Genomic DNA, 27,611 nt, shown 5'->3' on the forward strand with positions numbered 1-27,611 from the left:
AATAATACTAGATCGATTAAAAAATAAAGCAAATTAAGTACAATTAGCGTAAATTAGTTAAATTTATACAAGAGTCGTCTCTCTTTTCTCCAACTTAAGAAGCTGTGGTAAGTGCCTCCACCCAGAAGGGTCCTGAAAACGTTATAAATAGATGAAAAGTACCATGTCCTCAGTCCTGCCAATAATTTCACAACGTTTCACATTATTGAGGAAATTCTTAGACATGAGCTAAAAGAAAATGAGATGGGAAAGGGGATTAGTAAGTAAAAAATGAGAAATAAGATAAAAGGTACCACAAGGTTAGTGCGAACGAAGCATCTAGTCTTATCACTCAAGAAGGCTGAAGAAAATGTGAGAATGATAAGAAGAAGTGGAATTTGAGAGTAATGTGATGACAAGGTAAGAATGAAAGTAGGCGAGAAACGTAGCAAAGTAAAAACAAAGTACCTAAAGTGGTGTATTTAATGTTCTTCTTTCTCTCCTCAGACCCGTCGTAAGGATGCTTGTGTCGATAAACGTCAGTAAGATTGCTGAAAATAATTGAAAATGAAAGTAGAATGAAAGTAAAATCATTGTGGTTAAGTGAATTGAAAAAAATAACAAAACTGAAGATAATTAAAGTGGAATACCCCGCTTTGGTGATCAAGTAGTAGCCAATTCTGTCAATGTCCCTAGAACCAGGAAAGCCAACCTCATCCTAGGAGCAGTATTTGTTGGAAATAAAAGGGAAAGTGGAGTGAATAGTAATAGTCTGAGTGTAAAAGTAACCTGTTTGTGTAAAACAACCGATTTCTCCATCCTTAGCTTCTCAGGGTCAGAAAGGTCAATGTCCTCAGGTGCACTAGGAAAAGAGTGAAAAAATTAAAAAGTACCAGTTCAGGTTCCCAGAAATTATAGTAGCCTTGTCCTCTGAATTAAAGATGTGATAAAGAAGTGAACGTGGCAAGTTACTCTTGGAATTGTCGAGAAATCTGGCAAGCTCCCTGTCCCACCGGCTCCTCATCTCAACAGACCTGTTAACCCACCCCTGCAAGGGGGAAAGTCTGAATAGGCATATAAACAAGATAAGAAATGAAGGGCTAATTTGGTACATAAATAACTGAGTAAAAATTACAGCGAAAGCAAGTAGAAACTTTTAAATTGAACAATAATGCAACGCCCCTCCTAAGCAGAATTATACTAAATGGTAAATTACCGGGTGGTGATATTTGGCATTGGTCTTTATGCTTAAGTTAAATCGTATCTTCAGGTACTAAGGAAAAATTAAAATAACTCAGGTACCTTAAACTCGTTTTTGATGAAAACCAATTGACCTAAAGAGCATTTATAGAAGGTTGATATAAGTAATGGCTTGCATAATATACAGAGTTAGCCACTAAATACCTGCAACTCTCCAGGCGGAAAGTGAGTGGATGCAATAGTATTTCTTGAAAATCGTCTTTTGCAACTTAATCACCAAGTCTGCGTCGTGGACTTCCTGGTCATAGGAGGAGGAAACGTAGCCACCGAAGACCCTCATGTATAACCTGGGAGCAGTGCCCAGAATCTTGGACGAGCACAGCTTGACGTCTTGCAGTATAACAATGTCCTAAAATTCAACATGAATGGGGAATGTATATTAGTCAGAGGCTGTTTGATGACCAGCATTTGGCTTGCGACTAGAACGATTATGAAAGATACCGGGTCGTGCTGTTTGAGCATTTGAACGAAGGGCTCCCACACGGCCCTTTTGGACATTGAGTTCTGGAGTCCCGAGACGTTCCAAGTCAAGATTGTCCGAGGATCGTCGTCGCTTAAAGTGGAAAACCCCTGATCGTTAGCCTCGAACTCAGAGGACGACAATGATGATAGGCGTCCACCGTGCAGGTCATAGCCATCATCGTCAACTTCATAAAGCAGCGGGTTGTCCTCAGGACTTGAATTGTAGTGGATATCGTCAGTCACCTCAGTGAAAACCTCTCGCTTCGATTTCATGTTCTCATCAGTTAGGGTTTCCTTATCACTCATGGTCACGTCAGGGAACGCCGGAACGAGACCGACGTCGCATTTTTCAGCCTTAGGTTCCTCAGCCAGAGAGCCCTTTTCTAGCCTCTCTATGACCGGCTCAGAAGCCACCAAACCGACATCGCACCTCTCAACAACAGGCTCTACGGCAAGCAATGAAACGTCAGAGGTTTCAATCACAGGTTCTTTGGCCTCAATCTGTGCACATTATGTGTTAATCGTGAGACAAGTATAAATTATATAACGTAGTCTATGTGTATACTAATTCGTGGATTCTCCCTAGCAATTCAGCATCGAAAGTCTGCGACTCTGTATCGACGGTGACTGGCCTGTACTCTATGTTGCAGTTTTCTACCTTAATGGACAGTCTGGACCTCTCAACTTCAAAGGACTGGTCCAACAGAAAAATATGGTTTTCTGCCATCTCAATTATAGTACGGACTCTAAGTGTGTGTAACGGAGAGCATACATTCACTAAATATTAAATACAAAAATTATGTAAATAAAATTCAAAATAAAATACAATTAAAATGAGTGAATACAAACTCAAAAGGTTTCTAAATTAAATAAACATTTAACTAAAGGGACGATCCAGCGTCTCGTGAATCATAGATCTTATAAGAGAATATTTCCTTAAGTGTGTTAGCAAAGCTCTGCTATTCATCACGAGCACATTAGAATTTTTAAAGCTATTTTAATTTTAAAGTTTGGATAATTATAATGTATAAAAAGGCCCGGTAAAGTTGGGCGGAAGTTGTAAGAATTATCACTTATATCTGAGATCGTTTAGAAAAATGAAAGGATAAAATTTAGTAAAATGGCAGACAAGGTGCAAAAACAGTTAGAAGATCTTGTTCCGGATCTACAAGAGTTGTTATCGCAAGAGCTGTTCAGCCTGAAGGAAGTCAAGAACATAATCGAGAGAAGAAGAGTATTCGAATTTGAAATAATAAGCCCAGACCCAGCCGTAGCACTGGATTCATATAAAAAATACATAGAATACGAGTTGGAGCTGGATAAAATAATAGAATCACGGTATCGCAAAATGAAAAAAACAAACAGACTGAAAGGGTAAGTAAATCAAAAATAAATAATAAAAAAATGTAGAATCGACATTAACGGAATAATAAAAGAAGATATAAGTAAAGGTGACTCAAACTACAGAGGAACGAGTAGGAAGAAACTGAGAGTAGATGTGAACAATAAAAGGCACATACACAGAATATTTAGAAGATGCTTAAGCAGATTTATAAGCAACACAGAAATGTATAATTCATACTTGAGTTTCTGTAGGCAGATAAAAGCAAACAGGCTGTTCGAAAGGGTGATAATGAACGGACTGAGCAAAAACCCGAACGACGAGAACCTGTGGCTGATACTGGGCTCATACGTACTCAAAAACAGAGGAATAATAGCATCTAAAAACATAATACAAAGATCGCTGAGAATAATGCCGAACAACGTTAACCTAATACTGTACCTGTATCAGCTGGAAGTTAAGTCGCTGACGGAGATAGCAGCCACGTACGGAGAAGACAAGGAAAGTATCGAGGAGAGCATAAGCAAGTGCCACATAATATTTGAGTACGGATTCGAAAATTTGAAGGAGGAGGACGCAGTGAAGTTATACTTTAGCACACTCTCAATAATGAATCAGCTGCTGAACCTGAAGGAACATAAGGACCTGTTGGAGGAGCTTCTGGAAAAAATCAACAGTAAGATGAAAGGGAGAAGGATACCAATAGTAAGGCTATACAATCATCAAATAAATATGCTTGAGAATATGGTATCGAAGAGCGCAAACAGGAGGTTGGTGGGCACGAGTGGAAGTGCAGACGATGGCACATCGGCCAGTGCAAAGGAGTCTGAGGAGGAGGAAGACGCGCTACTGAGAATGTTCGGTGAATGTTACACGGATGCCACAACTACCAGGACCGCAAAGGATTCCAGTAAAGGCATGCTGATACCAGTGTTGCAGTTTATATGTAACACGATCGCTAGTAAAAATACTGAAGACATAGAAGCTAAGGATAACTATACTGAAATTAGAATAGACGTAAATCCAAGTACAGAAGTGGAGGAAAGGCCTGTGAACGAGTTAAGTGATGACATGGACGGTAATGGCAATGAACTTTACATAGACGGAGATAAGGAGTACCTAATAAAAAATTACTGCATCATAGAAAACGTGTACTACCTGTGTTTACTAGGAAGGGTACCTGAGTACTATGACGTTAAAGAGTGCAAGTACACGAGTAACATGGCAAACACTGAGCAGTTGAAGAAGCTGGAAGAAGTGTACGCAAATTACATGAGAAGAAGAAGGGAGGAAGTAGTCAAGTTCGCATTGGAGTTGAGTCCGGAAGATGTAAACGAGATTTATTACCACATTAAGCTGTTGGTACAACTGGCGAAGCTAGAAGACGTTGAAAAGAGTGTCGGAAGAAAGCTGCAGAAAAAAATCAAAGAGATGCTGGAAAAGTTGACAACAATTAGAGGATTGATAAGAGTTAGCGATGAGTTGGCGCAGATGATATTGAAATTGAAAGTGGATTTTGAGTTGAAAAGGAGAGCGTATGCGAATTTTAAATCATTAGCTCTAAACCATTTTAAATTTTTCATCAATTCGATGTTTAGCTCTCAGCTGTCAGTAGATGAGAAGATAGAAGTGTTCCTGATATGTTATAAACACAATGAAGAATATGAAAACCTTAAAATATTTTTAAATAAGTTGGAAAACATGGAAGAGTTTGTGAAGTTTACAGAAGGAAATTCAGAGCACTTGGACGAAAAAATATATAACGAACTTGTGGCATATATGACAGATGAGATGGAAGCTAAGGTGGAGAGAATGAGTACCAGTGAAATAGAAGTAAGTGAGTTGATAAAGGAAGTAAGCAGGCTCAATGGATGGATAGGAAATAGAAACATGGAAGTTAGCAGAGAAAATAAGCAAAAGATAAGTAACTTGAACGTAAAATTAGGTTTGTTCAACTGCTCAATAAAAAGTTAGAGGCCTAAGATGCAAATGAACACCGCAGGGTATGAATTCAGGAGAAAGTGTGTGGAATCAGAACCATTGTCAGTGAAGAGGGACGACTTGATGTAACATAAGTTCATAAAATTTATAATACACGGTAAATATGATATGCAACCAATTGACTAAACTAATAATGGTATAACAGGGTATATGTATATATGGAAGTATGTATGTACATATATATGTGGAAGTATGTATGTACATATATGTATATATGTATATGTATTGGGATTAAACATAGATGTATATATATATAAGGATAGAAAGTAGTAACTAAAAATATGGATGGAATCTGAATGAGCAGTAGGGACAAATAAGTAGTTTAATAGTCACCAAAGTAGATATAAATAAGTTAATAACTGATAAAGTATGTAAATTAAGTAATTTATTAATAAATAAAAGTTAGATCTAACTAAGATAAAAATATGTGTAAAAGTGATGGTTACACACAAAGTTAATTTTGAGAAGGTAACTGGCATTATTATTTTCACGAAAGGTATATACAGAAACGTGATGGTTAAATTGAGTTTAAAACGGGAAATTAATATAAAATAAAGTTAGATAAAGGATATATCTCAGCCCCAGAGTAAAGACTAGCGGTTGGACGGAGATAGGTGGCAATAAAGTGTAAAGCAATGGTGACAATAGATTTACAGAATAAAGCACAAGAACCAGGAAAGAGCTCACATGGCTACTATGTTATTGAAGCCGTCTACGAGGAATCGAATCTGTTTAGAAAGTTCGTCCACGTGCCAACAGCACAAATTAGTGAAGACAAAATCACAATTCAGAACAGAGAAAGGAAACTTGAGGTTATAGTGGACAAGAAAGAAGAAGGAGGAGACAATGTGTACACATTCGAAGTATTATTTTTAGCATTGGACCTGGAAAATCCTCTGATCATAATCATTGAATCGGAGTCTGAATCAAAATTTTTTAGGTACTCGGACTTAATGGGAGAAGGTAAACCAGGCTCAAAAAGGTTATCAGAAATTGAGGATTACCACGAAGAAGTTAGCATTTTAGACCCATTGTACAACGAGAGTATCAAAGCAGGAACTGTCTTGGTATACAGACTCGAAAAAAAGAAAAATTACACGGGAGTCCAAGTTCATAGGGAGGATGAAGACTCTGAATATAGAGTATACGTACACACTCCAGACGACTTATGCAAAGATCGTAGCTCATGCGTATCCTACAACAACAAACTGGTGTTAACCTATATAGACGACAAACATGAAACTGGAGCACTGTATCCGATCCAAGAGAAGCCATACGAGAGAATAAAAGTCTATAACCATGGCAACATGGATGAAGGAAACCTAATACAGTTTGATTGCGAAGGGAAATCCTTTAGCTATGAAAAGACTGAGGAGGGCAAGTGGAAGTACAGAGAAGGGCATAAGTTGGAGGAAGAAGAGGCCGAAGAGAGCGAGGATGAGGAAACTGAAGACTCATTCCAACCAGAAAATTCTGAAAATCGTTTAAGTTCAGACAATAAGGCGAGAGGATGGGAAGATGCAACGGAGGCAACGAGGGAAAGCGATTCAGCCGAGGACATCCCGGACTTTTTGAGGGGCTCATTTGAGCCAACCAATTATACTGAGGACATGATTAAGAATATGGATAGAGGCGAAGATGACCACGACGGTCGATTACCTGATGATCATAAACAAGGTCACATAGAAGATGCGACTAAAGGCGCTTCTGGACCAGAGAATAAGAGTCTTATTGGGAAAAACACAGGTAAAACCATTGATGAGGGGGCCTTTGAACACGACAACGGGGCACAAGCGCTAACAGGAACGTTAATTCCTGTAACAATTGCAGTGTTGGCGTGCCCAGCCTACATGGCATACGAATATTACCTTAAACGCTGAGTACACGAGCTGCACACAGTAATGTATATCACTCTTTGCAATAAATTACACACGAACTAACAGCTTAACGGGGAAGTCAGCCAGTCTAGGTATTCAACTTCCTCTTGCGCTTCAGAGCCCTCTGTATAATCTTCTTGTCCCTGGCCCTCAGGGGCCGAGTGGAATCTACTGATCTCGAAAAGTTAATTCCAGTGTGTTTAACCTTATTGTCCATATCAATATCATTAACCTGAGGCTAAAACGAAATTAGTGACATAAGTAAACCATCAACTAAAATACTCCAACGAAGCCGAATATTAAATTAAAATACCTGATTTTGATTCGTGTTAAAGCCAAAATTCAGCTTAGCCAACTGAAAATAAGGTTAAGGGGCGAAAACGTACTTGCGATTTAACTTGCTTCTGCAGGCCCTTCAACTCTCGCCTAAACTCCTTCTTTTTGCTACTTATCATATACTCATTCTTTATAACACTCATTCTCTTCTTGGTGGAAACCTTGGAGTTTTTCTTTGCCATTTTAGTGAATAAAACAGAGAAACACGTACGCACAAATCAAAATAGGAAATTAGCGCAAAGATGAGGAAACAAGGGTTTTCAAGTCGGCATCTGACCTCCTCAACCGCTTATAATTTAAAAGGAACGTTTTTAGGTGCTCCGAAACAAAACTAATTTTATTTAGCCAGTCCTTCCACTTGTTGTATGAGGTGAACATATCAGGCTCATTAAGATATAAAAAATACTCATCGTCACATTTAATATTCACTAAAAATCAATTAGATGCACACTTAAAAACAAATACATAATATAACTGAAAACAGCCACTAATGGTTTAATAAAACTATGAGTACGTACATTTCTGTAAATGGTCGCTGATTTCGTGTGTTTGGGCAATTCTAAAGCCAGCGAATCTAAGAATCTTAGCTGAGCTGAAGTACTTTAAAAAATCTTCCTGCAGCTTTTCATTGTTTATCCTAAGCAGCCTCAAGTTAACCTCGTCAGGCTTCCGTGAGATTTCATTGAACAAATTCGACAGATTTTCCACAATTTTCAAAAATTCGTCAGGGTGTTCATTGCCAATATCCGTCAAAATGGTTTCCAGGTCCTTGCAGGGCTCACTTTTGTAGATATCCACGATCTTGTCGAACAGTGTGTTTGACGGCAAGCTGTGCAATTATGTGTATGTGAAAATTGACCATAAATAAGAAACTAACTCCTCGTTTTTAATGTTTGCAAAGTCCACCTCCCTGGGGACTTCCTTAATTTTCTGCTTAACCTCGTCGATTTGTTTCAAATTCAACTTCGTCTCCTCGACAATGGACTTAAACTGGACCTTCTCCGGCTCCAGCTCTACTTCCTTATTCCTTTTGTACTCCTGTCATTTTATTAACAGATATAACTATCGATTTAAGCGGAATAAGTTAAACTTACGTTGTATAGGTGCTGAATCGGCGTATAAATATTGTACAGGTGGTCCTCGTAAGCTTCATATAGTTTATCGTAATCTGACACTAGTGACTAAGGTAACATGTGTGACATCAATCTTACATTGACGGTCTTAAGAGTTTTAGGCCCAAAAATAGTTTTATCTTGAGAATCGTTGAGTTGAATTCTGTAGCGAGTGATAGTTGAAAGCAACGAGTCCAGTTTGAGCTTAAAAAACTCAAACTTCTCATATTCTTCAACTATTCTGTCTTCCGAAGCTGAGTAGAGTAGTTCAGCCAGGGATTTCAACTCTAATGAAGATAAATGAATATATGTTTGTACCTTCGATTGTCTGTTGAGTATCTTGCAATTTCGTCATATTAAATTAACGGGCTTCATACTGAACAACTAAAAAGGAATAAATGAATTAAAAAATACCTCTGTAGGAACGTTTTTTGTACAAAATCCTGGATCCACAGTTTCTGCAACGAACGGCGGCAGTGGACTGTAAAGCTACATCATTACCACACTCTAAACATTAATTAATAATAAATAAGCCACTTAAGTTATTGTATTTAATGATATACGTGAGTATAGGCAATATCTGTATGTTTGTATGAGTTGACACTTAATAATAAAATAATTGTATAATTAACAATACCTCCGCATATATAAGTTATAGGCTCAGCCATATCATCGCTTTCGTTAAAGCCTTCCATAATAAAAATACAATATAAACACGACATTAATGGAAAATCAGTTTATATCTTCCCCATGTATAATGTGTATAAACCAGGATTCTTTGTGTATCATACTTTTTTTTATCGCAATAATAGCTCCAATAAACCCATTCAAAATAAGAAATGGCCAAAATAACGATTTTAAAGCTAAAAATCGCAATTTAAACAACATAAACGTGTGTTCACACAACACAAGTCCCGTTTCTAGCTCAAATATGGCACAATTTCTAGTGTTTTCTAAACACATCGACGAAATGATGTTTGAATGTGGTATATGTAGAGATAATTTATCATTCCCCTCAAATTCAAATTTGGCATCGAGACTACAGTACACGAGCGGAAAAGAGGCAGAGAATCTGCTGAAGAAAGTAGCAAATGAGGCCCAGAAGGCGAATTTAAAATCGAAATTAATAAAGTACAATTTAAACAGAATAAGGCTTCCAATAGTAGGAAGGGTAATGAAGCCTGAGACCAAATATTTACAAAAAATATACTACATACTGGAAGAAAACAATAACAGCCTAAACGAAAATAAGCTTACAGACCCAGAAAATCAAAAGAAGAGAATAAGAGAGTTAGTGGAGCCAACAAACATAACCAAGTTGTTTACATCGCCATCAGTAACAAAGTGTGTAAGCATGTTTCCAACAATGCTGTCCTCGAAGTCTCCACTGGTACAATAGAATAGATATAAATAGATATTGATGGTAGAAGGTGATAGATATAAGTATTAACATTAGTATAAGTATTATAGCTATTAAAAATAAGGCCTTAACTAAGATGTATAGATACCAGGCCAAGAGTCGACAATAGTACTCCAGGAGGAGCACAGAGAGTACCTGGTTAATGAGATCAGGGAGACCAACATCTTTGGAATATTTGTGGTATTTGTGTCAAAGTATGACCAGGGGTCACAGAAACCAGAAGTGTTGCCAAACGCAACACTGTGTGAAGTGAGTAAATAGTATACTAATTATACTTGGGAGTAACAGCATAATATTGAAATTAGAATACGTAGCACCCATAACAGAGGTATTAATGTTTACTGTAGTTTGTTGATCTAACACAGCTGGACACAAGTGGAAGAGTGACAGTAAGAGGAGTCGAAAGGTTTAAAATTGGAAACGTAATTTCAATTTCAGACGCAGTAATACAGGTACGCATTAGAATAAGGAGTATAATGGAATAAGAATTTGTTAGATAACATAGAAAATATAAGTGATAAAACTAAACCATGGGTATAGGCAGAATTGAGTCTATTGAGAGATTCTGAGACAATAAGGAATCCACAAATGACAGAAGAAAACTGTAGAACAATAGAAAAGTTATACGATAAATGCAACCTGTTGGAATTGGAGTACAGGTATAAGGATAGGTAATTAAATAATAATATACGGATTACACACGTTAACTAATAACACAGATCCCTGCAAAATAACGAAGAAGACGTGGAGTTGATAAGGAAGAGAAGTAAATTCGGAGATAAAATAAGTAAACTAATAGAGCACGTGGACATAGAAAGAGAAAGGAACATGATCTACGAGTTAACAGGGTTCGCAGGACTGGAATATAACGCAGATATAGAAACAAAAATATGGGCGTGTAACACAAATAACACAGAAAATAGATTAGAAGTAACAATAGACGTCCTTAAAACAAAAATCAAATGTTTAAACGACATGATAAGAGAAACAATGAACAAAATAAATAATAAAGAAAAAAATTAATATAATAATCAAATATATAATATAGATATATATATAAAATAAAGTATATATATAAAAATAAATAAATAAAAAAATAAAAATTAATAAGATAATATAAAACAAATAAAATAAATATAAAAAAATAAAGGAAATAAAATAATTAAAAATACTTCCATAAGTAAAAAATAATAAAAAATACAATAAAATAATAATAAAAAATGATCAAAACACACAAAGGAAAAATTACAACAAAGAAGTAAATAGTGTGTGAGGTTGATAAAATAACGTCCGAATATTGTGTTAAAAAAAAAAGTGTAAAAAAACGTCTTGTATCAGAAGAGTGTAACAATCTTCAAAAAAATATCGTCCGAGAAATGAAATATTGGTAATAGAAACCAAAAATGACCAGAAAAAAAAATGTTAAAGTGCAACCAGAGCCAGAAGATGACGAATTCGAAGTGGAGGACATTTTGGACTTCAAATACGTCAAAGGAAAGGTTTGTCACAAAAGATAAATAATTAATTAGCCGAGATATCTTATCAAATGGAAAGGATACCCTCCAGAAGACAACACATGGGAACCAGAGGTGAGGCAAAGAATAAATAAATAAATAAACTGAAATAAAAAAACATATGTGTACACAAAAAAGATAAAAAACAAACACGAAAATAAATAATCAATAGGAAAATATGACAAATATCTCGGATTTCACAAAGAAGATGATATCACTGAAGAAGGCATATGAATCGTTGAAACTGTGGTAAGAAAGTAGATAAAAGCAATATGAAACACTAAAAATGAAAAATAGGAAATCGGAAAAGTCAAAAGGACACCATCAAGATGATACACCCAGATCAAAGTCGAGAAGTACAGAAGGATCACAAGGAAACAAGAGGCAGAAAACACAGGAAACGAAGGAATATCACACGAAAGGAGGAAAAAATAAGGAAATGCAAACACAATTAAACGCGTCGACGACAGGAGGCGGAACCACAGGGTCAATGTCAACAGTGATGACAACAACAAGTAGCAGTAACACACCGAGTGATTCTAGTACAATAAACAGTAGCCTAGGTAAGTTAAGAGAAAGTAAAAAGTAATAAAGGAGTAGCAATAAACAGTAAATAATCAAAATTGAAAATAGAAATAAGGTAGCTGATAAAATAATTATAAACTAGGTTACGGAGGATCATCGGGAACAAATGTCTCTGAAACAAATAAGACCAGGTCGGAAAGAGAGTCGAACGAAGGTGGAATGACAAACGGAATGTTATCGACCGAAAAGCAAACAAAAGAACAAAAACTAAGAGAAGAAGGAGAGGAGTCAGAAGGAGATAAAACGCAGATAAAAAACGGAGTTAATAGAGAAAGGAGGAAGAAGGTGAAGACGCCAGAAGACCCTGACCTGAAGGAGCTGAGAGTAGCAGATTTTGTCCTCAGCGACCTGAAGCTAGGAGATCTGGAAAGAGGAGAGGAGCTGCTGGAAACATTCACAGAAGAAGCAGTGGAAGTGGAGGACCTGCTGGACTATAAACCGAAGTTTAAAAAGGTAAAGTACACGTTGGAAGAAGATAAATAGATAAATATTGGCCATGAAGTTATTAGTAGTAGTAGATAGAGTAAGATTATGAAATGATAACGTAGCACAAAGATGCCTAAGATAAATTAGATATGCTAACCATAGATCTTAGGACTACTTCTTAGTAAGGTGGAAAGGAGACTGGGAAGATTCCTGGGAACCAAGAAAAAATCTACTCATAGTAGGAGAACTGATGAATAAAATGATAGACCTGAAGATGAGCTATATGAGAATATACGGACACACAGAAATGGAAGACGAAGAATTTGTAACAATCCAGTCAATAAGAATAAGCGGAAGCGCAACACTGTCAGCAGTAGTAGTGGAAATGACAAAGTAAAAATGATAAATAAATATTATAATAGGTAGATAGGAAAAAAAGAAATAAATAAAAAGCATAAAAACTAAGTAATTCATTAAAATACAGGGAGAGCGAAAAGAGAACAGTGTTACCACTGCAAGAAGTAAGGCAGAGATGGCCACAACAACTGTTGGATTTCCTGCTGTCCAAACTCAGACTTAAAACATGAGAAGGACAAGGAAATGAAAGTAAAACACAAATTTATGTTTAATGTTATCCATTGTTAAGTAATAAGTAAATATAAAGTAAGTGTGTATGTGAGATTAATGTGGGAAAATAGTAAGAGGAGGAAAGAGTAAATAGAGTAAAAATGAAAGATAAAGAATATAAAAAAAAATAATAAAAAGGAAAAAGGAGAAAAAATGTAAAATCAAATATGATAAATACATATTCACTGAGAAGACTGTCAGTAGAGCTGTCGACTCCACTAAAGTATGATCTAACAAGAACAGTAAATGAAATAAAAAAAGCATTCGAACAAGCAAAACAACAAGTAAGTGAAAGAAAAAAAGGTAAATAAAAAAATAGATAGATAAATAGAGAAAAAAAATTGAAAAATAAAAATAAAGATAAACATAGGAAAAAAGAGTAGGAACAGTGGAGTACGAATACACACCGAGGAAGCGCTGGAGAGTAACATACCTTAAGTCGAGATTTAAGCACAGGAAGGCAATAAGGCACTACGTGTTTGAACAGTACAACTATAAAGTGAGCGTGTTCAGCCCAGAAGAAGTGGAAACAGTAATCACCTCAATACTGGGAAGCCTGAGCACCTCAGTACAAGCACGCTGCACATTTACATGGAATTACGAAAACGGAGAAGAAGAAAGGAAAAATAAAGTAAAAATAACAAACGAAGAAAATAAAATAGAAGAGTCGATAATAAATAAATTGATCAATAAAATTAAAGTAAAGTAAAAAGGAGTTATAAAAGTAGAAAACATATGTAAAATAGTTGTAGAAGAGAAGGAAAAAGAAAAAATAATGATAGGAATAGGAAGACTATACAGGTTTCAGAAGAACGTAAGAGTTAATTTGACGGAGTCCCAACAGTTACTAAGGGAAAAGTTGGATAGGTTGACAAAAGAGCTGTCAACAGCAGCAGAAGAGAACAAAGGAACCTTTTCGTTCTTCAAGAAGAGGAGGGAGGGGGAGCAGAAGAGTCCTAAGGGAGTGTACATATACGGAGGAGTGGGCCAGGGGAAGACGATGATGATGGACATGTTTTACGAAAAGGTGGAGACGACGAAGCACAGAATACACTTCCACGAGTTCATGATACAGGTGCAGAAAAAGCTACACGAAAACAGAAACAGCAGTGGGTCGGTGAGCAGTCCGCTTTCGGGAGTGTGCAGCGAGATAGCAAGGGAGTACAGGCTGCTGTGCCTGGACGAGTTCCACGTCACGCACATCTCAGACGCAATGATACTGAAGGAGCTGTTCACGAACCTGTTCAAGGTAAGAAAAGCAGAAGCAAGAGCTAGACCAGTGAATAGATAGAAAAAAGTTAATTCTATGCATGAATAATAACTATAAGATGGAAAGGTAGCACCAGCCACCAATATTTATTTAATGGAAGTTATCACCAGTTACAAATTTGTATATTAATTAAACCGGTAGATGGGCCTGGTGTTGGTGTGCACGAGCAACAGGGCGCCAGAGGAGTTGTACAAAAATGGACTCAACAGAGATAGGTTCCTGCCATTCATACCAATACTGTACAAGCACTGCGAAGTATTCAACCTGAACAGCGAGGACTTCAGACAGAAGATAGTGAGCGAGAGCACGAAGCTGGACAAGCAGCTCTTCTTCCTGGAAAAGAACATAGAGGACTTCATGGAGGAGTACGCGAGGGAGAATGAGATAAGCAAGGAGGAAATTAGGCCTATGAAGCTGCAAGTGACGCCACTGAGAAGCATCCTGCTCAAGAGAACTCACGGAAAGGTGGCATTCTTCGAGTTCTCAGACTTCTCGTCGACGAAAAGGGGCGCAGTGGGAACGGACTCGTTCATAGAGATGAGCAGCAGCTTCCACACGCTCTACGTGTCGAAGGTGCCGCAGTTCGACACGAACGTGCAGAACAACAACCAGCTTAAGATATTTATACAGCTGATCGACATACTCTACGAAAAGTAACATCAAATAGATAGATACTTATATAGGCGGATAGATTGATAACTAGATAGATACACAAGTGGATAGATGCGTGTTAAAGGATAACTAAACACGTAGAAAGGTGGATAGATAGCTAATTAACATGATTCAGAAATATGAAACTGATACTGTCAACGGAAAAGCCAATAATATTCATGTTTGGACTGTTCGGAATCGTAAAAGTAAGAGAGACGTTGATTAATGAAATGTAGTTATTTGACGAGTTCTACAACAACTTCAAAGAGGAAGAACAAATGTTAGACTTGAAAGCAAGTATACAAATGGAAGATTTTATAGAAATCGCAAGCAAATATAAAATGAATAGCAGGTAATAAAAATAAAAACTATGAGGAAATAAGTACAATAATTGTATAGAAAATAAACAAATACAAGAAAATAAGTAATATAAATAGTAGAATAGAAAATTAGCAATAGTGATATGACAAAAGTTATTTTAGCGACTCAGCAAAACTGTTCAATTCAATGTTACTCCCAAACGAAGACACGTTAACAGCGCAGAGACTGTACAATATAGTCAAAACATACTCAGACCTGCGCAGAGGAGAAATCACAAAGGACTTTACACTGTACAAATTTGACACGTAAGCATTAGTAGTAGTAGTAGTTGTAGTAATGGCCGTGTCAGAAGGTGGCAACGATGAGGTAAACTAATGGACTGTAGGTCAGAAGAGAACATCAACGAGGAGGAGTTCCAGTGCTCAAGGACACTGTCAAGGCTATTTCACATGTCAACCAGCGATTACCTGGAAAAACACAAACAGTTGTACAAGTAAATGTAATAATAAATAGATGTACGGATACACACATAAGTGGAACTAGTATATGATATAACATGAGGGAGTAGAAAGGAAAATAAAAAAGTAAAAAGAACAAAAACATTAATAAACACTAATACTCTAAAAGTTCTAAAATGGCACGGTTAGAATTGTCGCCAATATTGCAAAAGTTGAGGCGCTTGATGCGACAGTAGCCACCATGACGCTCCCTGAAACGCTCAGGAGCAAGCCTCAAAACGTTCTCAGTGAGTCGCCTGTCATACAAGTAACTGTTAATTAAAATCCTGGCGTGACGCTTGTTGGACTTCTTGGCGTACTTGATGATCCTCTCAACGCGAGGCTTGGCCTGACGAGCCTTGTTGAAGGTGGTGACGATGCGACCATGGCGAAGAACCTGAGTAGTCAGAGCACGCAAAAGAGCCCTGCGACCAGAGTGAGTACGCTTCAGCTTTTTGCAGGTGCGCAAATTGCCATATAAAACAAAAGAGCCGACCTTATGGGAATTGTGAGCAGAAAGATTAACAAAAGAATGAGCTTTAAAATTGAAAGAACAAAGCCTAAAAATTGAATAAAAACAAATGATCTTAATACAAATCCATAGAAGGCTGGACATTAACAAAATTTAAACAGTGTTAAGGCAAAGTTAAAGTAACCTCACACACAAATATGGAATCTGGAATTTATAGTTATTGTTATGTATTTGTATATAATAATTGCATACTGTGTAAAATTAGGATTTTGTTACATTATAAAAAATAAAATAGTGCCTGTGAATAGTGATATTTTCCGTGAAAAGATACGAAAGCAGGATTTGATGCTGAGCAATGAAACGGACATTATCCAGGAGCCAAGGAGAATCGAATACACAGAAGAAGATATACGCAAAGAAGAGGAAGAGATTAAAAATTTCTTTGAGCTTAACTCGTTCGGAATAAGTAAGCGAAAAACGGAAATAAACGAGTGTAGAAAGAGATAAAGTGCCCAGAGCACACCCACTGTATAAATTCTTTAAGTACGAAAGGAAGCACGTAATAAAACTAGAGAGATTTAATAAAAACAGAAACGTGGAGTTGAGAAAGCAGGAGTGGAGAGACTTTTTCCATTCAGTAAAGGTAAATAAGAAAAAACTAATTAATTAAATACAGAATGGAACAGATGAAAAAATATTTAACGAGGAGCAACAGGAGACATGGAAAAAGGTGTTAACAAAGTAAGGAAGGACTAATAAAGAAAACCGTAGATGTGCAGAAGTATCCGCGCCACTGTCGGAAGAGCTAGCGGAAATAGAGTCTAACGGAGAGTTGGAGTTGGAAGAGAAGTATAAGCTATCAGGAGAAATAAAAGAACAGATGTTAGAACTGCAAAACGAAGTGTTCGACATGTTTGAAAAGGAGTTGAACGAGACAGGAGCACTGAAAGCTGCACAAGAATGTAAACTAAAACAGATAAAATATAGAATAAAATACAGTAGATATTAATACCATAGATTACAACAGAATATAATAAAATGTATTAGATATATTAAAATAAAATAAACTAGAATGAACTAGAATAGAAAAACAAATAAAAGAAACATGTGTTGGTATAAATAAATAGTCAGTCACTAACGTACGGTGCTATAGACCTGGAAAAAATACCACAATACGTATGGGACCTGAGCCAGAGAGACCCAAGACACGCAGTTTTTAAGCTGCCAAAAAACGTTGAAATACCATACAAAGAAAAGTGGGAGGTAAAGAACAGCAATAAGATAAAAAATGAGTAGAACACAGACTTTGGAAAAAGTCTTAGGGAAGGAGAAGAAATAGTTAAGCTGCACAAATTGCCAAAATCAGGAGACAAGAAAAAAAAGAGACTAGGAAGAGGGCACGGATCAGGAAAAGGAGGAAGCTCAGGAAGAGGATGTAAAGGACAAAAACACAGATCAGGAAAATATATTAACCCAAGTAAGAGAAAACACATTGTAGTGACGTAGATAATGGAATCAAAATAATTAGAAAATAAAAAAAACTAAGTATTTAACTAATGTTTTAGTGTTTGAAGGTGGGCAGACGCCGCTGTACAGAAGGCTCCCAAAGTTCGTAGGAAGACCACTGGGACCAGGAGTGAGGTACCAGAGGTACAACTATGAGCTGATACCGCTGAAAGAATTGAACAAAGCACCGGATGGGGCAACAGTGGATTGGGCGACACTGGAAAGAATGGGGGCGAAGTTGGGAAGATACCAACTCAACCATCCAATAAAAGTAAGCGCTAAAAAATAATAAAATAAAAAAATAATAAAATAATAAAAAACGTAGGTGGTGGGAAGTAAAAGAGCACACGGAGAAAAACAAACGGAGTTGACAGCAAAAAACCTGATAGTAAAGGTAAGAAGCATTGAAAAAATAAGTAGAATAGCATTATAAGAACGATGTGTATGCGTAAAGAGGTGTATGTGTAAAGAGGTGTGTAGTTATAAATTGAGAACCGTAAGGTATAAATTAAATAAATAGGCACACGCGTTCACGAAGTCGGCGGCAAAGGCGATCATGGATGCAGGAGGAAAGTGCCTGCTGCTGAGGCCGAAAACACAAGACATAGTGGAGGAGGAGTACAACCCACTGATCCCGAGAGCGAAAAGATACATCTTCGCTGGAAAAATATCCAGACACGAAAGAAGAAGAAGAGAACTGATAAAAGCAGTAAAGGAGGAGTCCACAGTAAAATGATAACAACAAATACACGTTAAGTGGGAAGTAGATGTTGAAGCTGCCAGAACATGAATCTATATCACAAAGGGAATAAATTATCCTAAAACCAGAAACTCATAAGTCATCCCTTGGACGGGCTGTTCTCAGAATCTCTTGAAACGATTTCCATTAATTGCGGAATATTATTGAATTGGCGCCTTGATATAAACGCTAGTTTCTTAGTTGTTAAGGTGAATCGTTAATGTATTTGGATATCGTTGATCGGAGTGACATTGACCTTTTGGCATATAGCTCAGGGATATCTGACTCCCAAATTACGACATCTGATCCAAAGAAGAAGCATGAATTGCCGCTATATTTCACCTTGGTGAAGATATAGCCCTTTCTGGATATGTAAGTGCCAACATTGTTAAGCTGAGTGTAATCGCAAGGACAAGTAGAAGTCGTAGAATCATTGTTTAGATATGCTTTTGTTAAATCAGCTGAAACAGGTTCACTAGTTTCTACGGATTTCGCTGCTTGAGTAGGTTTCTGTCTATTCGGTCAAAAGATAGAGAATAAGCGTATATAGGCAGTGGGAGTTTACGTGTATAGGACTGCATAAACCTCTTTTTACTCTGAAATAAGCAGGTGGATAGACATAATATCGATTTAACAAAATCCATATAAGACTTTATTTAACTCAAACAATGAAAAATAAAGGTTATTCCATATGTTGACTGTTTGACTCGACTCGTCTTACATTCATCCCTTGTATGACTGGGGTATGAATCTCGGAACATCAATTTCACTTTGTACAATGGTTATTTTATAATTTTCAAATATATAATTAGCGGTTGAAACATATTTAAACCACAATTCTATGACATTTTGTTGATTAATCTAAAAATTCACGATAATAAAGGTGTTCAAACCATTCACAGAAACCAGTGATAGAAATGTTTTAAACAATACATACAAACACTAATACTCAACATATACATACTCCAGAAAGCTTGGAACTTGTCGTACATTATTTTTTCAACTGTTTTTGCTGATTTCACACCGGACAGATCATTGAACTATCTTCTACCAATATCGATTTTAAATTTGCAAATTTTGACACTAAGCCGTTGTTTAACTGACCCTTATTTAGTTGTTACCATATACTATTGTCATCGTGTACCGGTTATACACATTTCATAAGTGTGTTAAGTATACATTTATACACTGAATGGGCAGTGTGTATACAGCATATGTACAGTGTACTTGGGATATTTATGTCGTGAGCACAATCCTTGTGTGTAATGTAACCAGACCACTTCCGAATACAGTCATGGGTCATATATAACTGACTTTACTGGATAATTCGGTCTAAGAACGGGCTAATAGATAATACAATAAGCTGGACTATCATATTATAAAGTGTAAGTAGGTCCAGAGTGGCATGTGACATAGTGTATGTTCATAGCGTGTAGTAATGGTTGGCCATTGTTCTGGACATAACAGAATATAAAGGCTTTATGGTATGCTAAATGACCTTATACTACCGTATTATAGTAGGAAGTTGAAAGGCGTGTATCATAGACATTTATTAAAGTTCATAAATACATCGGTTTAAAAGTTAAAACATGAATTAATTAGCAAATGTGTAGTGACTCGACCCCAGTAGCATTATATTTAAAACGAGTTAATCCGGATATTACTAAAATTGTACAATATAAAGATAAATACCATTAGTGCGTACCTGTTGGTATGCCTTTTGGCAGGCGGTTACTGGAATCTCCTGGTACCAGTAAAGGCTGATGAGGTTCTTAGAGGTTCTAGTAGTCAACCAGCCGAAACCTCTTCAAATTCTAGTTCAGCTCCACAAGCCGGAATTGCAAGTATCGATCTGAACATATTAAAAATCAATTCTAGTGACACATATAATTGTAGTAAACATGGCCAATATGTAATTTATACTGCTAAGGGAAATAACCGTTTCAATTCTGTCAACGAAGATAGTACCGAAGTATGGAGAGCAACCGACTCCAAAAATTATTCCCCTAGGGTTGACTTAGACCTTATCGATAACAACCTCAAAGCAGTTACTATTCACTTTCCAGAAAAAAAGACTAAGGTGTTTACTAAAAACGGTAACAACGAGCCTTGGAATGAAATTGATACCACTAAAGTAAATCCTATGTCAGTCTACATCGACTATCCTCACGAAAGTTACATTTGCAAAAGTGAATTAAAAGGCGACATTAGAATATTTACCGCCAAAACCGGTTTCACTTTTAAAGGCGCCCATGAGTATATCGATGATAACAGAGTTGCAGTTTGGAAAGCAGATACCCAGGATGATTATGTGAATAAAATAGAAGTAGATCTTATGAATGACGATGCCAAAGCAGTTATTATTCACTTTGCAGAAAAAAAGACAAAGGTGTTAATGAAAAGGTCTATGTGCAGACCCTGGAATGTGATTGACACATCCAAAGTAAACCCTATTTCAGTGAATATACAGGACAAATATAATACTTACTACTGTTATAATAGATTGGAAAATGGCATTAGAACATTTACGGCTAGAAAAGGATTCTTTTTTAATCGAGTTAAAGATGGTAATATTGATATTTGGGCAACTTCCGAAGAGTCTGAATATGGTAAAAAAGTAGTGGCAGAAGGAAATGAGGTAATTATATACACAGGGAATGATGGATCCGTAATAGTGTTTACTAAGGAATCTGATGGTAAATGGATAGAAGATACCTCAGGACCCACTACAGGACAAAGAGTTAGATTATTAAGGGCTAATCCTTTAGTTGCTGATAGTTTTTTAAAATTAAGCTCTAATGAGTACACCTTTTCTGAGAATGGAAATGTAGTTATATACCATATCGCAGACTCTGTTAATTGTGCCCAATTGTTGTTAGACGATGCTTTATTATGGGTCTACGACTCTACACATTATGGTGGCATACACCCAAGATCAGTTTATCATGATACGAGCACTGATGTTTTAGTACTCAGGTTCGAAGGTTTAGATATGACTTTTGAAAAGAATGATAAAGGTCAGTGGGTATTCACGGAGTCAGGTCCACTAGCAATCAAATTATATGTAGCTGATCCTAATGATAACACCAACGCTTTAGAACTCCCTAGTACTCAATATACAGTAACTGAAAGTCGTGATATGACCACATTCACTATACCAGACAATGTTAGTATTATCGCATTAACGTATGCTTCAATTTTGTTGTGGCAGCATAATCCCAGTCAATATGGTGGCATATATCCCAATTCAATGAATTACATAAAAAGTACAGACTCACTGGTACTTTGTTTTGATGGATTAGATTTCACTTTTGTAAAGAATGATCAAGGTCAGTGGATATTCACTGAGTCAGGTCCGTTAGCCATCAAACTACACGTATCCGATCCCAATGATCCTAATAATACTATCAGGCTAGATAACAGCCAGTTTACAGTAATCGAAAGTGATGATACTACCACTTTCATTATCGCAGACGGTGTTAATTGTGTCAAACTAATATATGGTCAAGCTTTATTATGGCGATACGACCCAGAAAACCATGGTGGCATCTACCCCAATTCATTATTCTATATTAACAGTACTGACACACTAATACTTCAATTTGAGGGTTTAGATGTGACATTTTCAAGGAATGCCATAGGACAGTGGGTGTACACTGAGACTGATACTTCTGGTGAAGGAGACACTGTATCAGAATCCGGTTATTCTTCAGTATTTGACCCAGATGAATTTGATCCAATATCTGAATCGGAAGGTGAAGAGTTTTTTGCAGAAAATGATCCTACTATTGTAACACCACCAATATCTTCATCTACACAACCAAGAGTCAGATTATTTAAGGCTAATCCTTCCGATGCAAATAATCCATTGGAACTAGGTTCTATTGAATATAGTTCTTCTACAAGCGGAAACGTGGTTAAGTACCAGATTGCCAACGGTGTTAAGTGTTCCCAAGTGATGATTGACGATGTTATATTGTGGGAATACGACTCTTCACAATATGGAGGCAGATATCCCAGATCATTATATCATGATACAAGTACAGATGTTTTATTACTAAGGATTACAGGTGTAGATATCACATTTGAAAACACCGCTGAAGGTTGGATATTCACTGAATCAGGACCACTAGCCGTCAAATTCCATGTAGTTGATCCTAATGATAACACCAAGACTGTCGAACTCCCAACTACTCACTTAACGCTAAGTGAAAGTGGTGATATGACCACATTCACTATAGCAGACAATGTTGAAACTATCGCATTAACCTATGGTAAAGTTTTATTATGGCAACATGATGCTAATAAACACAGTGGAAAGCATCCCAAGTTATTATACTTTATTAAAACTACAGACACACTAGTCCTCAGGTTTGAAGGTTTAGATATCGCATACGCAAAGAATATTGACGGTGTATGGGAGTACACAGAGACTGATACGTCTGATAGTGAAGCAGATAATGTAAATAGAGATGCTACTATGAGTACACCTGATCGAACACACTCAGTGTCTGATATTTTTAGTACTATTAATTTTATTGAATTATGAAGATAAAGAACACAAATTGAATGTAGTCCACGTTTAAAACCCTTGTAACATAATGTATTATATATATTTTTACTAGTTAGTCAATAAGCCTTCGTCGTTTGTACTTTCAATTATTCAATTTCTATGATTTTTAAAGTAAAAAACCATTAAACCGTTATTTCATTTAATATAATAAGTTATATTATTTTCTAGTTTATTTAGTAAATATTAACTGTGTGGCCACCATACACATTTTATAAGGTTAGAATCTTCAATAAAACAGGCAATTTGTCATATTTTATATAAAACAAACCGTTTAAATAACATATAAGCTAATTTTAGTGAATATTATTGGTTCATTAATGGAAGAACATTGAAGTAGAGTATAACAGTCTCCATTAATGGAACTACAGTCATTAACGCCTTAATGAAACTACATTGGTTAAATCCCTAGTTGTCGATATGACAACTATACTTCATTGCTATTGTACAACTTAATATGGTACAACGGAAATGGTTAAATCTGGAAACAGGACTAGTCGTCTAAGTCGAAGACCCTGGAGCTTTGGCGAGGAAGTGAAGGAGGAACGAATAAGTCATCGGGGTCCTCAATGGGAATGCTGACCGGCTTACCGGAAACCTCAACAACCGTGGCCTTGTAAAGGTCGGATTCAGAAGTGTGACCGGGCTTCTTGCACTTGGAAACCTCAACCTGAATAGTCGAAGGGTCAAATTTCGTGCGAGGACCGTGCAAAACAAAGGGAACAGGAGGGCGATAGTCAGGAAAGTAGACCTTTACCTTGGGCTTGCCGTCGACCTCCTTGTAAAGAACACGGTTGGGATACTCGTCGCCCTTGTAGCGCCAAAGAGTGGTGCCCTCGCTCTTCACAATGCCAAAAAGAAAAGGCTCAAAGGCCTTAAAAATAACCTTGTCGCCCCTGTAGGAGATGGTGTAGCCGAAAATGTTGTGCCTCTTGTTAATGTCGAGGTACAAAAGGTTCTTGCCCTCATCCTCAACAGGAACACGCGCAGGCTGAAACTCCTGAGAGGGGCTGGGCTGAAGAAGGCCCTGAGGCTGAGGCTTCGAGTAGCGCAGCCTCTCCAAAATGGTGTGAGCAGGCTTGTACTGAGAAGGGTCGAAGGGCTGGAAGGCGCCGGCGGAGGAGTCGGCAGCCCTGAGACGCTCAGCCTGCTCGAGCTTGAGGCGCTCCCTCTCCATCTTGTAGCCGATGATGTCGAGCCCCGAGAGACGAATGTCGTTGATGGAGTAGCGATTTTTGGAGTGGTCAGTCCAGGGCCGGTTCTTGTCGTACTTGTTGAAAACCTTGAACTCGCCGCTATCCTGGAAAATTACCAAAAACCGCTCCTTCTTGCCCGAGGGGACGAGGCAGACCTTGTGGGCGTACTCCCTGGGGTCCTTGGCCTCCCAAATGTCGACCTGGACCCTGGAGCTGCCGGAGCCCACGGAACACTTGACGCCCTTGAAGAGGAAGTGGTACCTGGGAGTGAAGGTCTCAATCTTCCTCTCGTCCTTGGAGTAGGTGTACTCGTAGGTGGTCTCCTTCCGGGAGATGTCGAGGACGCAGGAGGGCTCTATCTCGATCCAGCGATAGTTAAGGAAGTTCATGTGCTTCGTCGTGCCGTTGTCGAGGAAGATGATGGCGTTCTGAGGGCTGGCGACGGGGTTCGAGAAGCCGTCGATGATGACCCTTTTTACGTATTCGCCGGGGTTCCTGGGAGTCCAGATTATTATGGTGGACTTGAAGGACCCGAGGCCCTTGCAGAGCTTCACCCTGGTGATGAGGAAGTCGTTGCGCCTCTCATAAGTGGCGCTCAACCCGTCCTTGAAGAAGCTGTAGGCGATGGAGTCGTGAAGACGCCCAATGTCGAGCTCGACCTTGTTGGACCGGTCGGTCCAGTTCGTCCCCTTGATGCGAGTGAGAAAACGCACCCTCCCGTCCTTATAGTACAAGTTTATGTTCCTGGCGTCGACGTACATGAGCATGTTGTCGACGACCACCTTTACGAGATAGTCGTCGGGACTATTCGCCCGCCAAACGTCCCTGAGCTTGTTGGTGATGCCATGGAACTCGACGAGGTGGCTGATGATGAAGGGCTCCTTGGCAGTGATGACGGCGCACGAGCCCTCAGGGTCTTTGTAGTAGGAGTAAGAGTCGTAGAGAGCGTCGATGTTGACGATGACAGGGTTCAGCTTGTTAACGTCAAACTGCTTCCAGGAGTCGCCGTTGGTGGCAAACAGGATCCTTTTCCCGTTGAACAGGTGGACCATGACGTCGGCCATGTTGATGTAGGCGTAGTTGTGGTAAACGACCTTGTTCGAGTACTGAGAGTGGCTTGCCGCGGTCCAAATTGCGATCCCGGTGGACCTGTCCTTGTTGAACCAGACCGCCCGGAACCCGAAGCCCTCGTTGGCAGTGAAGGTGGTTATGAGGAACTCCTTTTCGCAGGTGTACGAGGTGGTTGAGTACTTGTTGCTCAAGTTCAGCTCAACGCCAGAGATGTCAGCATACTCGCCGTCATCGATCTCCTCGTCCTCAGGTTGGAGCGGGGCCTCGGCCTTGCTATCCTGGAGGACGATGTCGCCACCGTCAACCACGGGGACCTTTCTAGCAGGTTTCACCCGGACGTGCAAGGGCCTTCCTGATTCATCGACTTCCATCCTGACAGGCTTCTCATTCCAGGTCCCGCTCACCTTGTTGAACTCTCGAACTGCGCCGTTGTCGAAGTAAATGAAGACGTTGTTGAGAGCCTTGAACCTGCCAATGCCGTCCCTAACAACCTTCATGGCGAACTCTGCGTTCTTGCCGTCGAAAAAAACCACCTTATTCTCCCTCACGGAGTTGAAGTAGAACCCATCTTTAGCTATAAATATGCCGCTGGCTCCACTTTTGATGTACTCAAACTCATTAGAAGAGTTGGTGTTGTTTAAATCGAGCTCCACAGGAGTACCATGGTCCTCTTTATCGGAATCCAGGGGGATCTCATTAGGTCTGGAAACACTTTTGGGGGCCAACTCGAGGTCCGAGCCTTCAGATTCTAAGTTAAATTCCAGAGGTTTGCCTGCAAGAATTGGAGCAATGTTAAATTCATCGAAGTTTACTGGAGTTGGACCAGCGGGGGCCCTCCCCTGAACCACAGGTTGAGCGCCTTGAAATACCCGAGTGGTCGGAGGCATAGCGGTACTTAGATTAAAGGTGTCACCAGGACCGGCATCTAAACTAAACTCCAAAGTTTGGGTGCCAGAGACCCGTCTGTGGGAGGGGGCTGCAGCCTGAAGGGGAGCTCCCGCAGATAGCGGTTGGGCTCTAAACTTGTTCAAGTCTTCTTCACGGTCCGATAAAAGGTCGAGTGGAATGTTAATATCACTTGTTCCTTTAACTCTTTTTCTACGAACTCCTACCTGAACTTCCTGCGGTCCCGGAACCTGTTGAACACCCTGAATCTGCTGAACTCCTTTAATCGGACCTGGTGAAACAGGGTCATTTATCTCAATCTCAGATCCAGAATCAGTATCTAAGCTAAACTGTAAATTTTGGGAACCAGATGTTAATATTTGAGGAGGTTGTGTAGCTTGAACAGGAGGACCTGTAGATAATGGTTGGGCTCTAAACTTGTTCAAGTCTTCTTCACGGTCCGATAAAAGCTCGAGTGGAATGCTAATATCACTTGTTCCTTTAACTCTTTTTCTACGAACTCCTACCTGAACTTCCTGCGGTCCCTGAACCTGTTGAACACCCTGAATCTGCTGAACTCCTTTAATCGGACCTGGTGAAACAGGGTCATTTATCTCAATCTCAGATCCAGAATCAGTATCTAAGCTAAACTGTAAATTTTGGGAACCAGATGTTAATATTTGAGGAGGTTGTGTAGCTTGAACAGGAGGACCTGTAGATAATGGTTGGGCTCTAAACTTGTTCAAGTCTTCTTCACGGTCCGATAAAAGGTCGAGTGGAATGTTAATATCACTTGTTCCTTTAACTCTTTTTCTACGAACTCCTACCTGAACTTCCTGCGGTCCCGGAACCTGTTGAACACCCTGAATCTGCTGAACTCCGGGAACCTGCTGAACTGGTTGAAATTGTCGAACTCCGGGAATTTGCTGAACTCCTTGAACCTGCTGAACTCCCTGAACCCGACCAGGTAAATTAGGGTCATTTATCTCAATCTCAGATCCAGAATCAGTATCCAAATCAATTTGGACTGGTTCGTTCCGTTTGCGAGGAATAACGGCTTGGTGAGATTCCCCAATAGTTCCTGTGGAATCCACCAACACATTGACACTAAATAGTATCAAATATATACAAATGTTTATATCCACATAATTTATATACATTCATTATCGATAAGACGATGAATAAGCACAATTCAAATTCGGTGCCTGGTGGGGATGGAAGGACGAACTGTGAAAAAATTAAGATGCATTACAGGCTGTAAAAACAAAAATCGACTAAATCCTGAGACATATTTTAATTATACACAGATTTCAAATGAGAAAATTGAGATGTGTGGAAAAATAAGAAAAAAATATGCATCAGATAATAAGACTAGCCGTTATAGAGAGAGAATAATCATTAGCGGCAGATAATAAGAGGAAAATAATACTTCTATTATAGCAAAATAATATTATTAATCAATTTATTTATCTTATGAAAAATTATTATATTA

General features: G+C 38.4%; 13 protein-coding genes across 13 annotated transcripts; 7 read left to right on the plus strand and 6 right to left on the minus strand.

Annotated features, from left to right (window-relative positions):
• Positions 1-63: 63 nt before the first annotated feature.
• On the minus strand, positions 64-2,428 carry TOT_030000858 (endonuclease; the record flags this gene model as incomplete). The annotated part of the gene is made up of 13 exons (XM_009693601.1): positions 64-132; positions 163-228; positions 294-330; positions 441-530; positions 630-697; positions 769-841; positions 873-1,043; positions 1,115-1,164; positions 1,196-1,252; positions 1,282-1,313; positions 1,384-1,588; positions 1,681-2,202; positions 2,267-2,428. 13 exons carry the CDS (start codon positions 2,426-2,428, stop codon positions 64-66), a joined length of 1,602 nt encoding a protein of 533 aa, XP_009691896.1.
• A 393-nt stretch (positions 2,429-2,821) lies between these two features.
• Positions 2,822-5,113, plus strand: TOT_030000860 (uncharacterized protein; the record flags this gene model as incomplete). The annotated part of the gene is made up of 3 exons (XM_009693602.1): positions 2,822-3,075; positions 3,112-4,978; positions 5,018-5,113. The coding sequence occupies 3 exons, from the start codon at positions 2,822-2,824 to the stop codon at positions 5,111-5,113; spliced, it is 2,217 nt and encodes a 738-aa protein (XP_009691897.1).
• Positions 5,114-5,679: 566 nt separating this feature from the next.
• On the plus strand, positions 5,680-6,924 carry TOT_030000861 (hypothetical protein; the record flags this gene model as incomplete). The annotated part of the gene is made up of 1 exon (XM_009693603.1): positions 5,680-6,924. One exon carries the CDS (start codon positions 5,680-5,682, stop codon positions 6,922-6,924), a length of 1,245 nt encoding a protein of 414 aa, XP_009691898.1.
• Positions 6,925-7,009: 85 nt separating this feature from the next.
• TOT_030000862 (conserved hypothetical protein) lies at positions 7,010-7,439 on the minus strand (the record flags this gene model as incomplete). The annotated part of the gene is made up of 2 exons (XM_009693604.1): positions 7,010-7,159; positions 7,308-7,439. The coding sequence occupies 2 exons, from the start codon at positions 7,437-7,439 to the stop codon at positions 7,010-7,012; spliced, it is 282 nt and encodes a 93-aa protein (XP_009691899.1).
• A 49-nt stretch (positions 7,440-7,488) lies between these two features.
• Positions 7,489-9,064, minus strand: TOT_030000863 (putative RPC10 subunit of RNA polymerases I, II, and III; the record flags this gene model as incomplete). Its single annotated transcript, XM_009693605.1, has 7 exons — positions 7,489-7,685; positions 7,776-8,086; positions 8,135-8,295; positions 8,352-8,438; positions 8,469-8,656; positions 8,784-8,876; positions 9,007-9,064. The coding sequence occupies 7 exons, from the start codon at positions 9,062-9,064 to the stop codon at positions 7,489-7,491; spliced, it is 1,095 nt and encodes a 364-aa protein (XP_009691900.1).
• Positions 9,065-9,300: 236 nt separating this feature from the next.
• On the plus strand, positions 9,301-10,812 carry TOT_030000954 (conserved hypothetical protein; the record flags this gene model as incomplete). Its single annotated transcript, XM_009693606.1, has 5 exons — positions 9,301-9,759; positions 9,874-10,038; positions 10,137-10,241; positions 10,330-10,448; positions 10,509-10,812. 5 exons carry the CDS (start codon positions 9,301-9,303, stop codon positions 10,810-10,812), a joined length of 1,152 nt encoding a protein of 383 aa, XP_009691901.1.
• A 380-nt stretch (positions 10,813-11,192) lies between these two features.
• TOT_030000955 (uncharacterized protein) lies at positions 11,193-12,901 on the plus strand (the record flags this gene model as incomplete). Its single annotated transcript, XM_009693607.1, has 7 exons — positions 11,193-11,288; positions 11,319-11,378; positions 11,476-11,549; positions 11,646-11,762; positions 12,020-12,341; positions 12,484-12,707; positions 12,799-12,901. The coding sequence occupies 7 exons, from the start codon at positions 11,193-11,195 to the stop codon at positions 12,899-12,901; spliced, it is 996 nt and encodes a 331-aa protein (XP_009691902.1).
• A 207-nt stretch (positions 12,902-13,108) lies between these two features.
• On the plus strand, positions 13,109-15,680 carry TOT_030000956 (uncharacterized protein; the record flags this gene model as incomplete). The annotated part of the gene is made up of 8 exons (XM_009693608.1): positions 13,109-13,225; positions 13,312-13,641; positions 13,699-14,190; positions 14,353-14,864; positions 14,999-15,068; positions 15,099-15,214; positions 15,345-15,488; positions 15,569-15,680. 8 exons carry the CDS (start codon positions 13,109-13,111, stop codon positions 15,678-15,680), a joined length of 1,893 nt encoding a protein of 630 aa, XP_009691903.1.
• Positions 15,681-15,795: 115 nt separating this feature from the next.
• Positions 15,796-16,296, minus strand: TOT_030000867 (50S ribosomal protein L17; the record flags this gene model as incomplete). The annotated part of the gene is made up of 1 exon (XM_009693609.1): positions 15,796-16,296. One exon carries the CDS (start codon positions 16,294-16,296, stop codon positions 15,796-15,798), a length of 501 nt encoding a protein of 166 aa, XP_009691904.1.
• Positions 16,297-16,377: 81 nt separating this feature from the next.
• TOT_030000868 (ribosomal protein L15) lies at positions 16,378-18,394 on the plus strand (the record flags this gene model as incomplete). Its single annotated transcript, XM_009693610.1, has 9 exons — positions 16,378-16,618; positions 16,650-16,795; positions 16,829-16,893; positions 16,924-17,114; positions 17,306-17,415; positions 17,449-17,629; positions 17,718-17,929; positions 17,984-18,052; positions 18,179-18,394. 9 exons carry the CDS (start codon positions 16,378-16,380, stop codon positions 18,392-18,394), a joined length of 1,431 nt encoding a protein of 476 aa, XP_009691905.1.
• A 207-nt stretch (positions 18,395-18,601) lies between these two features.
• TOT_030000869 (conserved hypothetical protein) lies at positions 18,602-19,018 on the minus strand (the record flags this gene model as incomplete). Its single annotated transcript, XM_009693611.1, has 2 exons — positions 18,602-18,911; positions 18,993-19,018. The coding sequence occupies 2 exons, from the start codon at positions 19,016-19,018 to the stop codon at positions 18,602-18,604; spliced, it is 336 nt and encodes a 111-aa protein (XP_009691906.1).
• A 984-nt stretch (positions 19,019-20,002) lies between these two features.
• On the plus strand, positions 20,003-22,946 carry TOT_030000870 (uncharacterized protein; the record flags this gene model as incomplete). The annotated part of the gene is given in 2 exon segments (XM_009693612.1): positions 20,003-20,068; positions 20,082-22,946. 2 exon segments carry the CDS (start codon positions 20,003-20,005, stop codon positions 22,944-22,946), a joined length of 2,931 nt encoding a protein of 976 aa, XP_009691907.1.
• A 514-nt stretch (positions 22,947-23,460) lies between these two features.
• TOT_030000871 (uncharacterized protein) lies at positions 23,461-27,279 on the minus strand (the record flags this gene model as incomplete). Its single annotated transcript, XM_009693613.1, has 1 exon — positions 23,461-27,279. The coding sequence occupies one exon, from the start codon at positions 27,277-27,279 to the stop codon at positions 23,461-23,463; it is 3,819 nt and encodes a 1,272-aa protein (XP_009691908.1).
• Positions 27,280-27,611: the final 332 nt, after the last annotated feature.

The sequence above is a fragment of the Theileria orientalis genome, chromosome 3 (assembly GCF_000740895.1).
Source record: "Theileria orientalis strain Shintoku DNA, chromosome 3, complete genome".
Classification (NCBI taxonomy): Eukaryota; Apicomplexa; class Aconoidasida; order Piroplasmida; family Theileriidae; genus Theileria; species Theileria orientalis.